This window comes from Acomys minous, assembly GCF_964271855.1.
Source record: "Acomys minous genome assembly, chromosome: 1".
Lineage (NCBI taxonomy): Eukaryota > Metazoa > Chordata > Mammalia > Rodentia > Muridae > Acomys > Acomys minous.
This window is the reverse complement of record NC_140483.1, coordinates 34,236,407-34,253,738: the sequence shown is the minus strand read 5'-3', so window position 1 is coordinate 34,253,738 and position 17,332 is coordinate 34,236,407. Positions and strand designations below refer to the sequence as shown.

At 42.6% G+C, this 17,332-nt stretch overlaps 1 protein-coding gene across 2 annotated transcripts in view; it reads left to right on the top strand.

Annotated features, from left to right (window-relative positions):
* Positions 1 to 17,108, top strand: part of ASTN1 (astrotactin 1) — a 310,168-nt gene extending 293,060 nt beyond the window's left edge. For both annotated transcript variants that reach the window (XM_084772141.1, XM_084772142.1), the window contains exons 21-23: positions 575 to 675; positions 7,972 to 8,155; positions 13,939 to 17,108. In XM_084772141.1, the coding sequence (XP_084628267.1) occupies positions 575 to 675; positions 7,972 to 8,155; positions 13,939 to 14,176 (523 nt within the window). In that variant the 3' untranslated portion in view covers positions 14,177 to 17,108. The remainder of the gene's footprint in view (positions 1 to 574; positions 676 to 7,971; positions 8,156 to 13,938) is intronic.
* The last annotated feature ends 224 nt before the right edge of the window (positions 17,109 to 17,332 follow it).

Genomic DNA, 17,332 nt, shown 5'->3' with positions numbered 1-17,332 from the left:
CAAAGGACGTCCACCCACTTTTTCTCCCACCCAATGGTTGTCAAAATAAAAATGGCATTCGTGTCACCTGAAAGGCAGCCGGGTGCTGTGTCATGGCTAAGACATGATCAACTGAGGCCACAAATTTCTTCTTTAAGACTGGGAAACATAGTGAGCCCCTTGTCATAAAGAAATACACAAATTTAAAAGAAAGAAAGCAAAAACCAACCAACCAAAAAAAAAAGTGTCAAACCTTGGGAAAACACTTGTTTCTAGTTCCCACGTCATACTGAGTAGTTCCAAACCAGGCCTGGGAATTTCCAGCAATGGTGCCTGTGGAGATGAAGTGTTGTTCACGATGATGCTTCCATTCAGACATCACTCAGGACCACATATCCCATCCACACACCACTGAATGCAGTGAAAGGCTCCATGCCACTGCTTTCTAGCCAGAGTGCTGGTGGTAAGTGTGGGGTGATGGAGCAGTCAGGGTCCTGAGCTATCCAAACAGACCTATACCTCCACATGGAGCTGCTCTGCTGCAGCCCCTAGACATGCACCCTCTAGTAATGCTATTCTCCTATGCCTCTGACAGGTTCACCCTCTGGGGAGTAGACAACACAGGACGACGTTCCAGGCCAAGTGATGTGATTGTGAAGACCCCGTGTCCTGTGGTGGATGATGTCAAAGCCCAAGGTAAGAGACATGAAAGTTATCAGGGTCTACTCATGATTGTCCAACCATCTACCCTTGCCACACTAAGGACCCTGTAACCAAAGGAGTAAACACAGTGACTGAGTGAGGCAAGAAGGAAGAATTCAGGTTCAAGGTAGAACCTTGGGCTTTCTGTCAGCCCCTCTGCACTCTGGCAGAAGTTTCCATTGTATTCTGTTGTCCCACCCACTCCACAGGGCAGGAGTCATCAGCAGACATGGATAAAGTCCCCAGGCATAGGTGTGCTTAGGCCCATACAAAAGTGCCTGTCATCTCTGCCCTCAGGACATGGATTGATCACTTGCTCTACCTGGGAATTTGTACATATGAAAGTTTGTTTCAGCCTACAAGGTTGTAGATTTGGAATTGATCAGTTATCAGCCCCTCCTTCGATGCACCTACATCTTTAACTCTATACTTTGAAATTATTATGTGCCACTTCCTCAGTGTATTCAGTGTAAGCTCCCTCACTGGCAGTGGTACTGGTCCACTAGGAAGTTTTCCCTCAATCATTATCCATCACACAAGAGATGCTTCCTGGCTGGTCTTGGCATCATCCCCTGCTCTATAGTTTTTACCTCTCTGAAGCTGAAATCTTTTAGTTCTGCTTAGCACTTTTATAGGACTCCAGCACCAACTAAGGTGACACCATAAGCCACTGACATCTATTAGGCAGAACTGAAACTGAAACCTTTCCATTAACAGAGACACTGAACACTTTGGTTCTACAGATTCCTGTCAGGGATGGACCATGGCTAAGCTGATTCTCTGATGCCTCTCATTACCTTACATATAGGCTGTGTAGATATATAATCTTAACCAAGAGGGACATAGTCCCAGAATGCCGTAGGGTGACACCGCAATGATGAAAATCATTTGGTGAAGGATGATCTAGACTACATTTATGTATCTTCTTCTTCTTCTTCTTCTTCTTCTTCTTCTTCTTCTTCTTCTTCTTCTTCTTCTTCTTCTTCTTCTTCTTCTTTTAAGAATGAGCTTGCAGGATTTTTTTTTTTTTTTTTTTTGGAAAGCAAAAAGACAGCTTCCTGCAGCAGGAATGGGATAACCAAAATGGATGACCTACTAGCTCTGATTTAATTAAAACCACTGATATTTTAGTAGTGTACAACTTTGGAAAGTATTTTCATAGCTAATCTTACTGGCATGCTGTGGGCATGGTATCTTCAAAGACATTTGACTGTAATGTAACACTTTCTAGTAACAATCCACTCATGGATTGCCATTCTTCTTGTGGCATAAATATTTAACAGGCTTATTGGGAGCTAAATGGGTGACCCCCTTCTCCTTCAGCGCCTGCTTGCCAGCTCTCTGTTGCCTCATCAATCTCTTCATTCCATGCCTATTGCTTTCCTCAGTTCCTCTTATACAGGTCTCACTTCTATTATAGGGTCATTGCATATGTTAGGCCTTATTACTCTAAATGTTCTGTACCCTTCCAAATGATTAATTCATCTCAGTGTGCGAACTCACCTCATGTGTCCCCTCCTCACAGGAGAAGAGGACAAGAACCACTGTCTGGTGTCCTCACAGTACTGTGTTTCTGACTTTAGGATATTTCTTTCATTTTATATAATGACACCACTAGCCGTTGAGTGTCATGATGGTATGAATCAGTCTCTCTTTCTGCACTGTATGTCCCTAAGATCTAGAAGGCATTTACACTTGTCGGGAAGGTTACATAAGAACTTAACGTTGGCCTTGAAGCCAACAGCCTATGTTCGGATTCCTGATCCACCATTTGCTTACTTGATCTTGAACAGGTTACTTTATCCCATGCCTCAATTTACTTATATGTGAAATGAGAGAACAAGGAAACAGTATGCCCAGTGTGAGGTATCTAGTGAGAATTGAATGAGATAATTAACTTAAAATAGTAAAAGCAAAAACAGTGCTTAATGCATAGTAAATTCTCATCAAATGTTAGGAATCATAGTCATCAGTAACTGAGCATAAGGCCTGCCTTCTGATAGAAACTCAATAGTTAATGTATGAAGCAATGAACACAACACTGCCCTTAATTTACATATAAGAAAATTGAAATTCAGAGTAAAGTAAATAAGGTGCCCAAGGTTACAAAGAACCTAATGGAGCCTACACTTGCAGCCCATATCTGACCAAAATTCCCATTTATTTTTGTAATGTTACAGGGACAAATTGGGAGTGTTATTGGGTGAAAGAATCAATAGGTCATTGTCTCTTCAACCTGGTGAAGAAAAGGGATGCTGTGAAAAAAAAAAAAAGATAACAAGAATTCTCCCAGTTAGGGCTATGTCCAGTGGGTTAAGAACAGAAACCCACAAGTAGGAGGCAGGAGTGTGTCTCAGTGGGAATGAAACTGGTTTACAGAATCTGAGCCAGGAAGGTCAATGAAGCTCCCTGAAGACAAAGACAGTGTGAGTCGTCTGTCTTGGGGGATCCATAGCACCCCCAGTCACTGTTTGTGAGGTGTCTTCCTGGTTGGTGTTTACTGGAATCTGTGGAGAAGTGGGTAGCTGCCATGGAGCTCCTGGCTGAGTAGAAATAGCAAGGAGGAGCTTAGAAGGAGAAATGATGCAGCAGGTAGGTGCTGCGGGGCCCATGGTACAGAGCACCTCTCTCTTGGGAGGGCTACCGTAGTCTGTCGGTTCCAGTACAGGATATTTGAATGGGTTCTCTGCCTGATTTTGCTTCCAGACAAAGGAACTGGGGACACAAGAAGACCTTTTAGTGTTAAGAGATTAGAATAACAATCCCAGATCCTGTTATCCTTCAGCCAGGAAGGCACCCTGCACAAAGCAAGTCTGGAGATTAATGTGTTAGGCTAACTGAGAGCATCCTTCCAAACTAATACAGTTCTACTAAAGGAAACCCCATATGCTTTGTCTCTCTTGAACCCTGATGGTGACCATAAATATAACTCACCTGGGTCTGAGCTTAAATCTAAGGGCAAATAGGAATTTGACCTAGAGTGTGCTGTCAGCTCCCAGACACTATCCCTCATGAGGATGTTTATCCAGAGATAGTTAGATACTGTCTGAGAATTTTACTATGCCATAACACTCAAGCCACTGTACAAGTAGGTTTCTACTGCCCTCTCACTGACACTAGCCTTTTGGAGCTGAAGCAAACCTGTATTAGTAATAAGGTAAACCTTCGTGTCTAATATGAAGGTTGAGATGTGACAGCCTCAAAGTCCCCCATGGAATCTCATCAAAGGAAAGCTAGCTTGCTCTTATCCTTGATTCCCTTAGCATTGGCCCTCGTTTCTTGATGCCACACGATTGTATCCATTCCTTTATTTGATTCTCCCATAGATGTGTTGTAGCTCCTGGTATTAGTCACTGAACACATACTTATCAGATCCTAGTATTGGACTCAGAATCAATTTTCATGAATCTTGTAATCAATTCCATGGATTTATTAACTCATCCAACAAATATCTAGTTCTTATAGAATATCTGTCCTAGGCATCAGGAGCGAAAATACAATACCTGTATAACTGTATACATAAAGACATTGGGCAATGGAATCAAATAATACAATGCAGATTTCAAACGATGATGCCTGGCACAGAGATAATAAATGGAGCTTTGTAAAGGAAGGGGAGAAACTAGAATTTGGGAAATTAAGTGAGGGAAGGAGGAAGCCACACTAATATCTTTGCAAAGATCCTTTCAGAAAGTAGCAGGATTGGACTATAGGATGTTTAAGGACAACAAGGAAGCTTGTGGTTGTTAGCTCATATTTGTGGGAAAACATGGCGGGCGCTGAGGAGTAGGAGTTCCCAGAGGCTCTGGGCAGATTTGGTAGGACCCAGTCACTGGTAGGAAGTGACTGTATCTGGGACTGTGATGGGATGTCCCTGAGGACTTGGGACGGAAGAGCCACCTGAGACTTTATGCTTTAGAGGTTATTCTCCCATAGATGTGTTGTAGCCAGACCCAGAAGAACATAGCAAAGTGGAGACAAGGTGATGTTTATACTGAGGAAATAATCAGACCGTTGCTAAACAGGCCCCCAGCACACTCCAGGCCTCTGCCCACTGTGCTCTACTGGAGCTAGTTAGCCCAAGATTCTTCAACTATTTATATGCCACTGGTGACTGAGCATTGATGCAAAGTAACAACGGCAAATAGACAGTTTAGAACCTTCACCACAGCCCACACTAGCTATGCGATCTTGAGTTGGTAGCCTTGTCTATCTCTTAATCTCATTTGTCAATGGAGGGATATGCATAAATCTGCAGTGAGGGGTGCAGATGGAAAGTTATTAGCTTATTAATGCGTAAACCTTTAATAAGACCTAGAGAGATCATAGGACTTCAGTTTCTAAATGGTTGCCTTTTTTTTTTTTGTCTAAAAATCCTCATTTTAGCCACCTGAGAATTTTGACAGCCTAAAACCGAAGTGAATTTCTGAAGGAAGGTCATGTGTAGCTGAGAGTCACACACAGCTGAATGTGTTACCTGCATGTTTTGCCTCTAGCATTAGTGTAAACCAGTTTGGAGAGGGCTCACTTAGAAACGCCGCTAGAAAATGGGACCAAACTACCCTCGACGTTCTGAGTTCTATCCCTTCAGCTGACAATTTCTGACTCGATATTTTATCTGTGGATAACAAGAAAGTAAGGTCTGCCTCCAGTCGCCACGAGGGGCAGTGTTATGTAGAGGCCAACACTGGGTGGATGTTTTAGTCATTTTCTCCACAAAACCCTTGGGCGGATCCGTTATTTACCAATATCCCTAAATTTGCTTGGCATTAACACAAAGAGCCTCATCTATGATTGACTAATGGGGTCAAATAGACACACTCTGACTTTCTTACCCGAGGGTTCAGTTCCTTTTTCTCCAGAATTAGCACATCCAAGGGAAAGCGTTGCCCACCTGCTCACTGGCCCTTAGCTCCCAGAAGTTTAGGAGATCATGCAAAGCATCTCTTTTCTGAGAGTTGTAATGAAAAAAAAAAAAACCATGTAATGGTACCATTCCTTGAGCTATGAAGCAAAAAATTGGAAGCCTATACAAAACTGTGACTGCTTTACCATGTCGCCAAACTCAGTCTTAGCCATGGAAACCTTTGAAGCAGAAACATCACAGACATAAATTAAACTAAGTGATTACTCATTTGGGATTGTATAATATTCTAGCTACAGTTTCTGGATATAGACGCCCCTCCCTCTGCCCCCGTGCTTGCTTACCTTTAGATCAGGCCTACATGGTTCTAGCAAATGTTCTGTTTTCCAAAGTGATTGTTCTCCAGATTCCTCTCATGGCTCAGAGGTATTACCTGGTGGTGCCTCAATTCATCTCTGCCACCTGTGGCCTGAGCTTCCCTGGTGCTTTTTAGAGAGCCACTTGGTACCCAGGGAAATGCTGCCTGCACAGATAAGGTTTTCAGTGTCTCACTGGAGCAAACTTGGACCAATCTTTTGTTTTTGTGTTTTTCCCAGCCCTGGTTACCGACATTGGGGTGAACATGGCTTCGTTCTTCCATCACCAGATTGTTTCCCTCCAGCTTTAAAGGCTGCAGGGATCCTCAGTATTTATTCTTATAATGATAATCCATAAATATGTCAGATCTTCTCATCTTTTGGTGTCCACCTCGGTTTCTCTCTTCAGTGATTTATGCTTTCATTGTAGAGGGCTTTCACTTCCTTAGATTTTATCCAAAGTTATTTCTTTTTAAAAATTTATTTTACAAGCATGTATGTCAGTGTACTATGTGTGTGTGTGTGGTGTCCTTAGAGGCCAGAAAGAGGTGTCATATCCTGGGCAGCTGGAGTTCAGGAAGTTGTGAGCCATAAGTGGGTGCTGGGAATTGAGCTAGGACCTCTGGAAGATCAGCCTGTGTTCATAACCACTGAGCTATCTCTTCAGTTCTTGATTTTTTTAACTTAAAAATTTAAAATCCTTCTATCTATCTATCTATCTATCTATCTATCATCTAATTTTATTTAATCACTTTCTAGACTAATCCCAGTCTCTTCTCTCTTCTCCTAGCAGTCTCATCCTCACATCCTTCCCTGTTCAATCCCTCCTTCTTGGAGAAAAAGAGACCCCCCAAGGGGTACCAAACACTTGGTACCTCAAGTCTCTGAAGACTAAGGGCATCCTCTCCCTCTAGACAAGGCAGCCCAGCTAGGGTAAAGTGATCCAAAGGCATACAACAGAGAAGGATCAATCTTTAATTGGATCAAGGCATAAATAGAGTCTTTGTTTCTCCGACTGCATGGCCCAGTTGTGATGCAGGACCCTCAAACATCCTCTCCTGCAGAATATAGCATTCCAGTTCTTAAAAAGGTGTTCCCACTTCCTAATGTAATTCTTAATATTTATTCTCATTTTTTTTTGCCTCATTGGCCTTTATCCCCAGCCCTGTTTCTCTGGGATTTCATTTTCCAATCAATCATGAATATATGAGCGTTTGCCTCAGGTTATATATTTTTTAGTAAACCTCGGTAAGACAGAAAGTATTGCAGCTAAAATTGACCTTAAAAGTATATTAGTCAAAGGCATTTAATTTATTAAAAGAGAACTGAAACTCAGTGGCACAGAGGTAGGGTGAATTGCACAAGTCACTCTCACACTTTAGGGTCAGTGTTTTAAAATAGCATCATGCACACACAAGTAACTATGTATCTATTTATTTCCTTGCATATGTAAGTGTGGATATGCGGGAATGCTCTGTAACTATAACTTAAACAGTAACAGATCACATATGCCACATATACTCCAATGGTTCCATAAGAGTATAATGGGGCTACAGACTTCCTATGCACAGTAGTGCTGTAGCAGTTATGATGCTAAAACAGATTGCATTCTCACAGGCCTGTGATGCTGATGTAAACAAATCCACTGTGTCGCCAGTCATGCAACTTACACGACTGTGTGCCCTACATAATACTGATCATGGTAACAAGCAACTATCATTGGCTTATGTATTTGCTATTCTACACATAGCATTGTTTCAAACTGCACTCTGCTTAACAGAATGCCTTGTCGTAAATAGCACGCCATTTCACAGCATCAGCAGCCGCACACATCTCTGTCTACCGTTGACTGAGTCCTTTCTCTCGATCCTGTTTTAATCCTGCGGTGCTCGTCATGATTCCAGGAGCAAAAGGTTGTGCCTTGTGTATATCACATGCCCTACATGTCAGCTGACTGCACCATCTAGGTTTGGGTTGGCGCCACTCTACCCGATACCTGCACAGAGTTGAAGTCGCTTAATGATGCATTTCTCAAAGCACCGCTGGACTTGCCTTCCCTTCCCTCCTCAGAAATAGCGGACAAGATCTACAATCTCTTCAACGGCTACACCAGCGGGAAGGAGCAGCAGACTGCCTACAACACCCTTCTGGATCTGGGTTCCCCCACTTTGCATCGAGTCCTCTACCACTATAATCAGCACTACGAGAGTTTTGGAGAATTCACCTGGCGGTGTGAAGATGAATTAGGACCCAGGTACTCCACAAACTGCACTCTCTCTTTTTACTCAATGAACTGTACTCTCTCTTTTAAACACTCCATGGACTCTTGTATCTCTTACACACTTACACTGTTTCACAGTGGTTGCAGAGATTCTCTGAAAGATCTTAGATGCTCAGAGAACTAGTGCCCTTGTTTGACACAGGCCAGGTTGTGCAAAAATGGTCTGGAATAAGCTCTTTTAAAACAGTTGAGTCATGAATTCACTTCCTGAACCCTGAAAATAAGCCTTTGCCCCTGATCTTGATCACACCAATACACAACTCCAAATGTTAAATTTTCAGGGAATGAATGCTCAGTCTTGGGAAAGGAAATTAGGAGTTTTGTTAAGATTATCCTGAAACATGTAGTGCATAAGAATGGTACCTATGCTGTGTGGACTTTTGTATGCTCTTTCATGACAGTATCAGAGACGAGGCCTCCATTAAGATGCTATGGTATTCACCTACTTGCCCTGGACCCAAGCTTGTCACACATTCCTAGCACACAATACATACTGGTTTTAGATTGCAGAACTCAGATACCGCTTCTGGAAAGTAAGGAAGGAGGAGTGTGGAACAATATCCCTCTCACTTATACCAATTATTATGACCATGTATTGCTATCTTGAGAAGGAAGGCCTCCTAGAAATTCTGGAATTCTTAAACATGATAATGAGGTGGGTTGCATGAAATTTAGTACCACAAATTATTCAAAAACTCGTGAAAAATGAAAGTAGAGCTGTGAGAATATGGAAACAACAGTGGAAGAAAATGAAGAATAATCAGGCTACCAAGGTGAGACTTGATAGCCTATGACCATACAGTCAGGGAAGAGGTCCCACTTGGTCATAGACCTAGGGGAGGGGAATAGGGTGAAAGAGGGAGGGAGGGAGGACGGGAGGATGCAAGTGATGTTGTAATCTGAGTAAATTAATTAAATAAAGATAAAAAATTTTAAAAGGGAAGATAAGGCAGGCGAAAAGGTAGAGGACAGAAAGAGATAACGAGGTGGGGGAGCAAGAAAAGGAAAATGGAATCTCAGAGTTCCTTTGAATTGCATTTCTCTGATGATTAAAGACGTTGAGCATTTCTTTAAGTGTTTCTCAGCCATTCGATATTCCTCTGTTGAGAATTCTCTGTTTAGTTCTGAGCCTCATTTCTCAATTGGGTTATTTGGTTTGGTTGTGTTTAATTTCTTGAGATCTTTATATATTTTGGATATTAGATCTTTGTCAGATGTAGGGTTGGTGATCAAAAATTCAAGTAACACCACATGCTTGTGAAGATGTGCAGAGAAAGGAACACTCCTTCATTACTGGTGGGAATGCAAAGACAACCACTTTGGAAATCTATCTGGTGCTATCTCAGAAAATTTGGGATAAGGCTTCCTCAAGACTCAGTTATTCCACTCCTTGGAATATACCCAGAAGATGCTCCAGCACACAACAAGAACATTTGCTTAACCATGTTCACAGCACCCTTATTCATAATAGCCAGAACATGGAAACAGCCTAAGTGTCCCTCAGTAGAAGAATGGATAAAGAAACTGTGGTACATTTACACTATGGAATACTACTCAGCTATTAAAAACAAGGAATTCCCAAAATTTCTGGACAAATGGATTGAACTAGAAATGATCATAATGAGTGAGTTAACCCAGAAACAGAAAGAGTCAAATGGTATATACTCACTTATATCTGGACACTAGCCCAAGGGGCATGTCCCATGAAAGTCTTCACTTACCAGGAAAGTGGGACAGAGTTCCTATTGGGACTCTAGGTGAGAGAAGCAAAGGAGAATGGGGAAATAGAAGGATCCAGAGGGTCCTAGAAACTTACACGTAGAACACTATGATAGGCGGATCTGGGCCCAGGGGTCCTGCTCAAATTATGGCACCAGTTAAGGACAATACGTGCAGTAAACTTAAAACCCCTACCCAGATCTACCCAATGGATAGGACATTCTCCACAGTTGAGTGGAGACTGGGGACTGACTTTCACATGAATTCTGCTGCCCCATATTTGACCACGTCCCCTTGATGAGGAGGCCTGGTGGCACTCAGAGGAAAGATAGCAGGCTATCAAGAAGAGACTTGATATCCTATAAGCATATACAGGGGGAGGAGGTCCCCCTCAGTCACAGTCATAGGGGAGGGGAGTAAGGGGGAAATGGGAGGGAGGGAAAAATGGGAGGATACAAGGGATAGGATAACCATTGAGATGTAATATGAATAAATTAATAAAATATATTTAAAAATAAAATAAAATAAAAATATAAAAAAAGAAAAAGAAAACAGAAGAAACATAAAGATAAGAAGGTAAATGGGTGGAACTGGTTCTCTAGTACCGTGCGCATCCCCTACTCCCAGCTTTCCAGCAGTTCTTAAACTTCAGTCAACAGATGAAGAACAATTTCCCCAAAAGTCATCCCAGCCATTCTTCTGACACCTGAGGGCATTCACCTCTGTAGTTATAAATATTCACAGGCAACCACTGTTCATGGCATTTCCCTTGTATTTCTATCTATCTATCTATCTATCTATCTATCTATCTATCTATCTATCTATCTATCATCTATCTATCTATCATCATCTATCTATCATCTGTCTATCTGTCTGTCTATCTATCTATCTATCTATCTATCTATCTATCTATCTATCTATCTATCTGTTTTTAACTATGCGTGTTTACAGGTACACAGGTGTGGTGTATGGATGGAGGCCAGAGGTCACCTTTGGGCATTGATCTCCTTGCATCCTGATCCAGTGCCCTGGTTTTTCCTTGATTTCTGGGAATTGCATTTACATCTGCATGTCAGGCACTTTGCTGAATGAACCATCTTTCCAAGCCCTACTTTATTTTTTTTTTAGGGAAGTAAAAAATTCAGGGTATTTTTCCCAGAATAAAAAGATTATTTGCATAAAGTCAGACCGGATCTTGCTGCACTCTGTATATTTTAAGGAATAATAGACGCTAAACAAACAAAGCCACTGCTGTGGATCTAAGGGAAATATGTAAGGGTCAGTTAATCTGTCTTGTCTTAGTCGTTTTAAGAAATGAACCCTTGCTTAGAGAGAGATAAGCATTAGGGATCGTCCATTCTACTCTGTACCCTGTCTCGGCCCCTGGTCAAATTGTTGCTCACACCTGATATTCTCTTGTCTAAAAGCCTCCTCATCTTCCACTCTTTCATTTCCCGTCTGTTCCTAATTCCCTCTTTTCCCTCTTTTTTTCTTTTGTCTGAGATTTATTGAGTATACATGCACAGTTCTTTGTTTGGGAGCATAAATGCCACAAATTGAATAGCACCAATATTGCATATTTCATTGTTACTTCTAATGGAATTTGAATCTTTAAAAATTCTCTTTTGTGACTTGAGACTCAGAAGAAAATTTGTTTAATGCAGAAAGTGAGCAGGGGAGGAAATGGGGGATGTCACTGCGAAGAAAATCCTACTGTTGATTGGTGCCCCCTCCTCTCCGCGCCCTCCTCTCAGGGGCTCTCTCATGGGTAATACTGGCCTTTCACAAATACATAGTAGAAAACATTGTGTTATTCCATTAGTTCATAGTAAACAAAGCCTTGGTTTTTAATGTCCTGGAGCTCAGGGAGAGCTACAGGAAAGGAAAAGTCCACTGCCTTGAGGGACATCGATTCATTTTGGGGTTAACGTAAGAATGAATAAAAATGGGTCTGCGGGTACATGCTTCCTGTTAGCAAACAGAAAGGATTCCCACAATTCTGCTAAACCCAATTCCATTAAAACCTGCAGAGGCCTCCAGACTGAGCGGAGGTTACAAACAGTCCGAGGACAGCAGTGTTGCCCCACTGCTAACAAAGAAGGCTGTTGCCTCTAAGATGGTCAAGGGCAGACCCGAAGTAATTATCATTTGAAGAGCAATAAGTAAGCAATGAAAACAGCTACACAGACTCCATAGACTAATTCAATTCACTCTTTTGAAAGGCTACTGGGTTGTGCTCTGTCTGTTTCTGGAAGATGATGAGATGTTGCTCTCATTCCTTCTTCACCGCCCCACCCTACCCCCCACCCCCACCACTGTTACCTCCTCAGAGGCTGGCTAATGATAGGACACAATGGAAGGATTAAGAGGAGAGAGCCACCAAAGTCCTTAATGGTGATGGCTTTTGGAAAACCTGCCTGGCCAAACTGCAGAGGCTAAGAGGGAAAGCACATATCAGCCTTCTGAGAGGCCATTTAGTTTGGCAGGTAGAGTGTTCCTTTGAATTCTTTTGACCTACCGCCATTGGAGAAAAATACAACTTTCCCTCCAGTGACCCCCACAGCGCCATCAGCCATGGACTTTGCTGCTTGGAGCTCAGCATCCTTCCTTCAACATCAGCTTCACCCTCCTTTCTCCTGTCATCCTAGGAATCCAGTGACATTAGCTGCTGCCCTCCTCCATGATATACTTACTGCCCAGATAAAGAGGAATTAAAGGAATGTAGTTATTCCTCTTTGAAACGTTTATTATAAATGAAGTATTGAAAAAGATCTTATTCATGTAAGGAATTGTTGATTAAGGGAGAGATGATCCTCACAGAATCATCTGGAGATGTTTCCCAGCTTACAGTTAGTAAATACTGCAAGGGGTTCTGTATAGCAGGCTTTCTGCACAGCACTCTGAGCCTTCCATGAGCTTGCCTCCATCAGCAGAATCATCTCCAGGATGCCCTAGCCATGTGCATCATCTTTGGAGAATTGAAGCGAAACACAACCAAGGGAGGGAATCTCTTGTCCTTAGAGCTTTAGAGAGAAAGCCAACAACGTTTGAGAATTGGCTTCTAGCTATCCTTTATCTCGGAGGCCAGGAAAAAAAGGACACAGCAATCACCCCAATGTTAGCCATTACACCAGGCTGTGTGCCAGAGTCTCCCACCTGCTAAGCAATCAGCCTTTCCCAATGTGTGTAGTTTCAAGGCAGCCTTGTTCTCCTCTCCTTCTGTTCACAGGGATCCTCAATGGCTCAGGTGCCCCCACCCTCTTGCTTGCTTTTCCAATGGGGCCTTGGTAGCAATGGAGATGGCCTTGTGGCTTTAGGAAGCAGATGGAGGAGTGCAGTGTGAGCTCCCCTGGAGAGTAAATGAGTATTGTGTGTGCCTGGGAGTCTGCTCTGTCCAAACTAGGCTCCTATATGAGCATGGGCCAGAGTCCTATTGTCCTTCAGCTTATTATATATAATTACCTCAGCACAGGCATAATTGGCTATATCAGATATCCCTTTCATTTCATCATATTGACTGTTTTTTTTTTAATCAATTCGAATACAGCCTTGAAAGGAGAAATACTCAGGCAAGCACATTACTTGTCGTTTAGTGATGATAAATTACTGGTTTCATAGAATGTTGATTTGATTTCTTTCAAGACCAAAGACCCATGATTTTAAAGTTACATATCCCCCACTAAAACGTTAGTTATTAATTTTCTCATTTTTGCTTTTTTTTTGGTGGGGGGAGGGGCGGGATGCATTTGTTGCCTCTATTTCATTTTTGTGCCTGTACCATTTTGCATACCTGTGCTACAACTTATTCACTCATCCACTCATTCATTCATTCACTCACTCACTCATTCATTCATTCATTGGACAGACACACCTGAAAGATCTGCTGTGCTAATTGGAAAACATAGAATGGTCAGCGCCTTCTTCTTAAAAATCTGGAGTCTTGCTCAGGCAGCATTTTTTTTTCCTAGCCTTCTCTTCTTTGCTTGTTTGTTTTCTGACAGAAGTATTCTTTTTTTTTGTTGTTGTTTGGACTGTAGGAAAGCGGGCCTCATTCTTTCCCAGCTTGGAGATCTGAGCAGCTGGTGCAATGGACTCCTTCAGGAACCCAAGATAAGCTTGAGGCGTGGTTCCCTCAAGTACCTGGGCTGCCGCTACAGTGAGATCAAGCCCTATGGACTGGACTGGTCAGAGCTCAGCCGGGACCTCAGGAAGACATGTGAGGAACAGACCTTGAGTGTCCCCTACAATGACTATGGGGACAGCAAAGACATCTAGCACCATGGGGTCAGGGAGTCGCTGCCAAAATAAAGCAGGAGAGAAGAGGGGGACATCTGGGTTGGTTTGTGGATTTTTAGACTTTTTTTTTAAAAAATGGAACATCCAAAGCTCCACAGGAACCTTCTAAACAGGAAGAGGGTGACCCTTGCTCCCTGCAGGACTTGTCCAGTGTGATGTTCTCCACCCGCATGATCACTCAACCCGCCAGCCAGTAGCTTCATGCAGCACCAGATTTTTTTTTCCCTTAGAAGATTACCTTGAAACTCACTTTAGTATTCATTTGTTTCGTTCATTTTTTTTTCCCTTCAAGAAATTCACCAGGATGCTCAAGAGCTCCATCCTGCTTCCTACAAAAGGTCGAAAGTGAAAGTATTTTTGCTTAAGGGTCCCAAGTCTGTGGCACCTGGGGACAGACATGAGATTATAATACTTCACCTGCCTCATGCCCCAGCTCAGGCATTTCTTAGGAAGCATTGGAATGCTGGAGCCATAGCATGTGCTGAAGATGATAATGGGGTGACTCATGTCTGTTTCTCATGGGTTTCTCTCCAGACTCTCCTGTTGCTATCTCCAATACCTCGCAGGTGAACCCAGATTCTGTCATAGCTCCATTGGGCCATATACAGTTTTAGGTTTCCCCTCTCCTTTATCAAACTGGGACTGCAATTTCTGGTAGATTTCTGTCCTTTCTTCTAAACGACATGATCTTTGAGAGGCAGTGAGACATCACCTCTCAAATATAGCTTCAGAGAGGTCCACCTGCAAGACTATTTAACAGAACCCACTGCAGGAAATAAACGGAGTTTTTTTTTTTTTTTAATAAAATATCTGTATACTCCTAGGCATCAGAAATCTAAGAGCCTTGATTCTGCTTGGACCCAGCCTCTTCCCCTGGACAGAAAGGACTTGACTGATATTTGGTCCAATCAAGGAATGATATTCTTTCTTGTCAGTGTTTCAGTAAACTAGAGCTATTATCAATTTGAAAAGCATGTCTGTCTACACTCCCCTTCCTAAATTTTTGTAATTATATTATAAATGTTGACAGTCTTTTCTCTGTCAGAATTCTGTCATTGTCACTGCCTGCCCACCCACCTCTGCCACTTACGGAACAGTAGCAGAGCCTCTGCATAGACCAGAACATCTGGTGATCACACATAAGGACTGGGCCTCCATCTGCACTCACTGCCCAAGAATGTTATGGTGACCTAGAAATGCATGACACAGGCCCAAAAGGCTGTATAACTCAGTCTCTGAGTCCTAATAATGCTTTCCAATTCAAAATAATGACAGGCAACATTGACTATTTGCTGTGTGATGAATGCAACTATAAATGACTGATTTCTCACAGCAATCCCCTAAAGAAAGCTCTGTTCTTATCTACCTTTTAGTGATAAGAAAGCCAAGGCAGTGGGGTGGCTCGCCTTTCCCCAGGTTTCTCATATACTATATGCTCTGAGCTACAAGAGGAGCTCACTGTCTCTAGAGCACAGGAGTTAAACTACTCTGTGTCGCCTATCTGTGTTCAATAGCACACAGCTATTGAAGTTCAACGCTCCACAGGGAACCTTCCCAGAGAACTTCACCTTCCTAAGGAACCATGTCCAGTTGTACCCACCACGCAGTGGAAAGGCAAGGAGCCAAAGTACACCAATAGCCTTTGGAGTCAGGGTACACTTGGTGCCCCCAGCACTGCCGCACACTGGCTTCCCCACGGAGGAGCGGGAAGAACCCCTCTTATTCCTCCTTTTGTTTCTTTCTAAAGAATATTGGAAAACTCAACTTGTACTTTTGGCCTCACAGATTCCCCAACTTTTAGAACAAAACACAGCTGAAAACTTGGCCATCTCACCTGTGGCCAGTGTAGGGGCCTTGATAAAAGTTCATCCGAGGGCAATCGTTCATCGCTGCCAGGCAAGGGGGCGGTATGGGCTGGAATGGCAGTGTCTGCTGCCTCCCCTTACTGCTGTTCTTTTTCTATTCTTCTATTCAACCTCTGAAGAAAAGTGGTGTCTTGGTTTTGGGCAGAAGGATAGTGAGACTGCTGTAGCCGCCATCCCTGTTGCAGACAGGAGCCTGCGGGCTCAGGAGGGAAGACAGAGACTGGTATTACGATCACTACTTGGTTACCCCACGCCCATTCTCCTCTTACTCCAGGCATGTTCTCCTCCTCTCTTCTACCTTTGCCCTGTTCTCCGAAGTTTTTCCATATCCTATCCATCTCCTTTATCCTCCATTTTTTCTGCTCTTCCTCTTGACTGCCTTATTCTTTCGGTGTGCTTTTGTGTTCTCTCTTCAGGTGTGTGTGTGTGTGTGTGTGTGTGTGTGTGTGTGTGTGTGTGTGTACACACTTTCACTCCCAAGCACTATATACACATTTCCTGTGACTGGTCCAATGGACTTTTGAGTGAAAAAGTCCAGCACGAGTGGGTTAGTGGTAGTCTTGAGATGGTTATACATATGGATGGAGGACTTTTATCCTTAGCTTTACAAATCACACCCTGCTGATGAGTCTCAGTTCTTGCCTGGAGGAACTGTCTAAAAAGGCTAATGCGATTGAGCCAGTGTTAAACCTCATTTCTAAGCTGCCAAACAAGGCTTAAGGGAGCCACATCCATCCACCTAAACTCCTGCAGTTCTGTGTCCAACTGAGAACTCTCTTGTTCCTTCTTGAATGTACACACACCACTGTATAGCATCAGACCCTTAAGTGAGTGTGCAATTGTTTCTTTTGAAGTTTGGTCCATTCATCATTTTTAATTAACTGCACTCCTCAATATTCAAATGTTCTATTAAAAAATAATTGTGAAAACCACTCCACTACTGTAGAAGGAAGAGGCCAACTTCAACTATAACAGTGTTAAGAGAATTATTGTACGATTATGAGAAATGAAGTAATTGACTAAATAATAAACAAAGCTGTCAGTAAGTGCTGAGTGTGTGGCTATTACCTTGTGTCTCCCCACAAGTTCGGTGATCACACTGACCCACTGGTGAATTAAAATTTTATATGTTATAATAATTCAGATTCCAAATACCTAGGCTTTGAAGCCATCATCTTAACTAGAAAGAAGCAAAAATTGGTTTCCGCAGGTAATTATGAGCCTAGGAAGCAGTCAGTGGACCATCTTTGCTGTGTATCCACTCTATGCT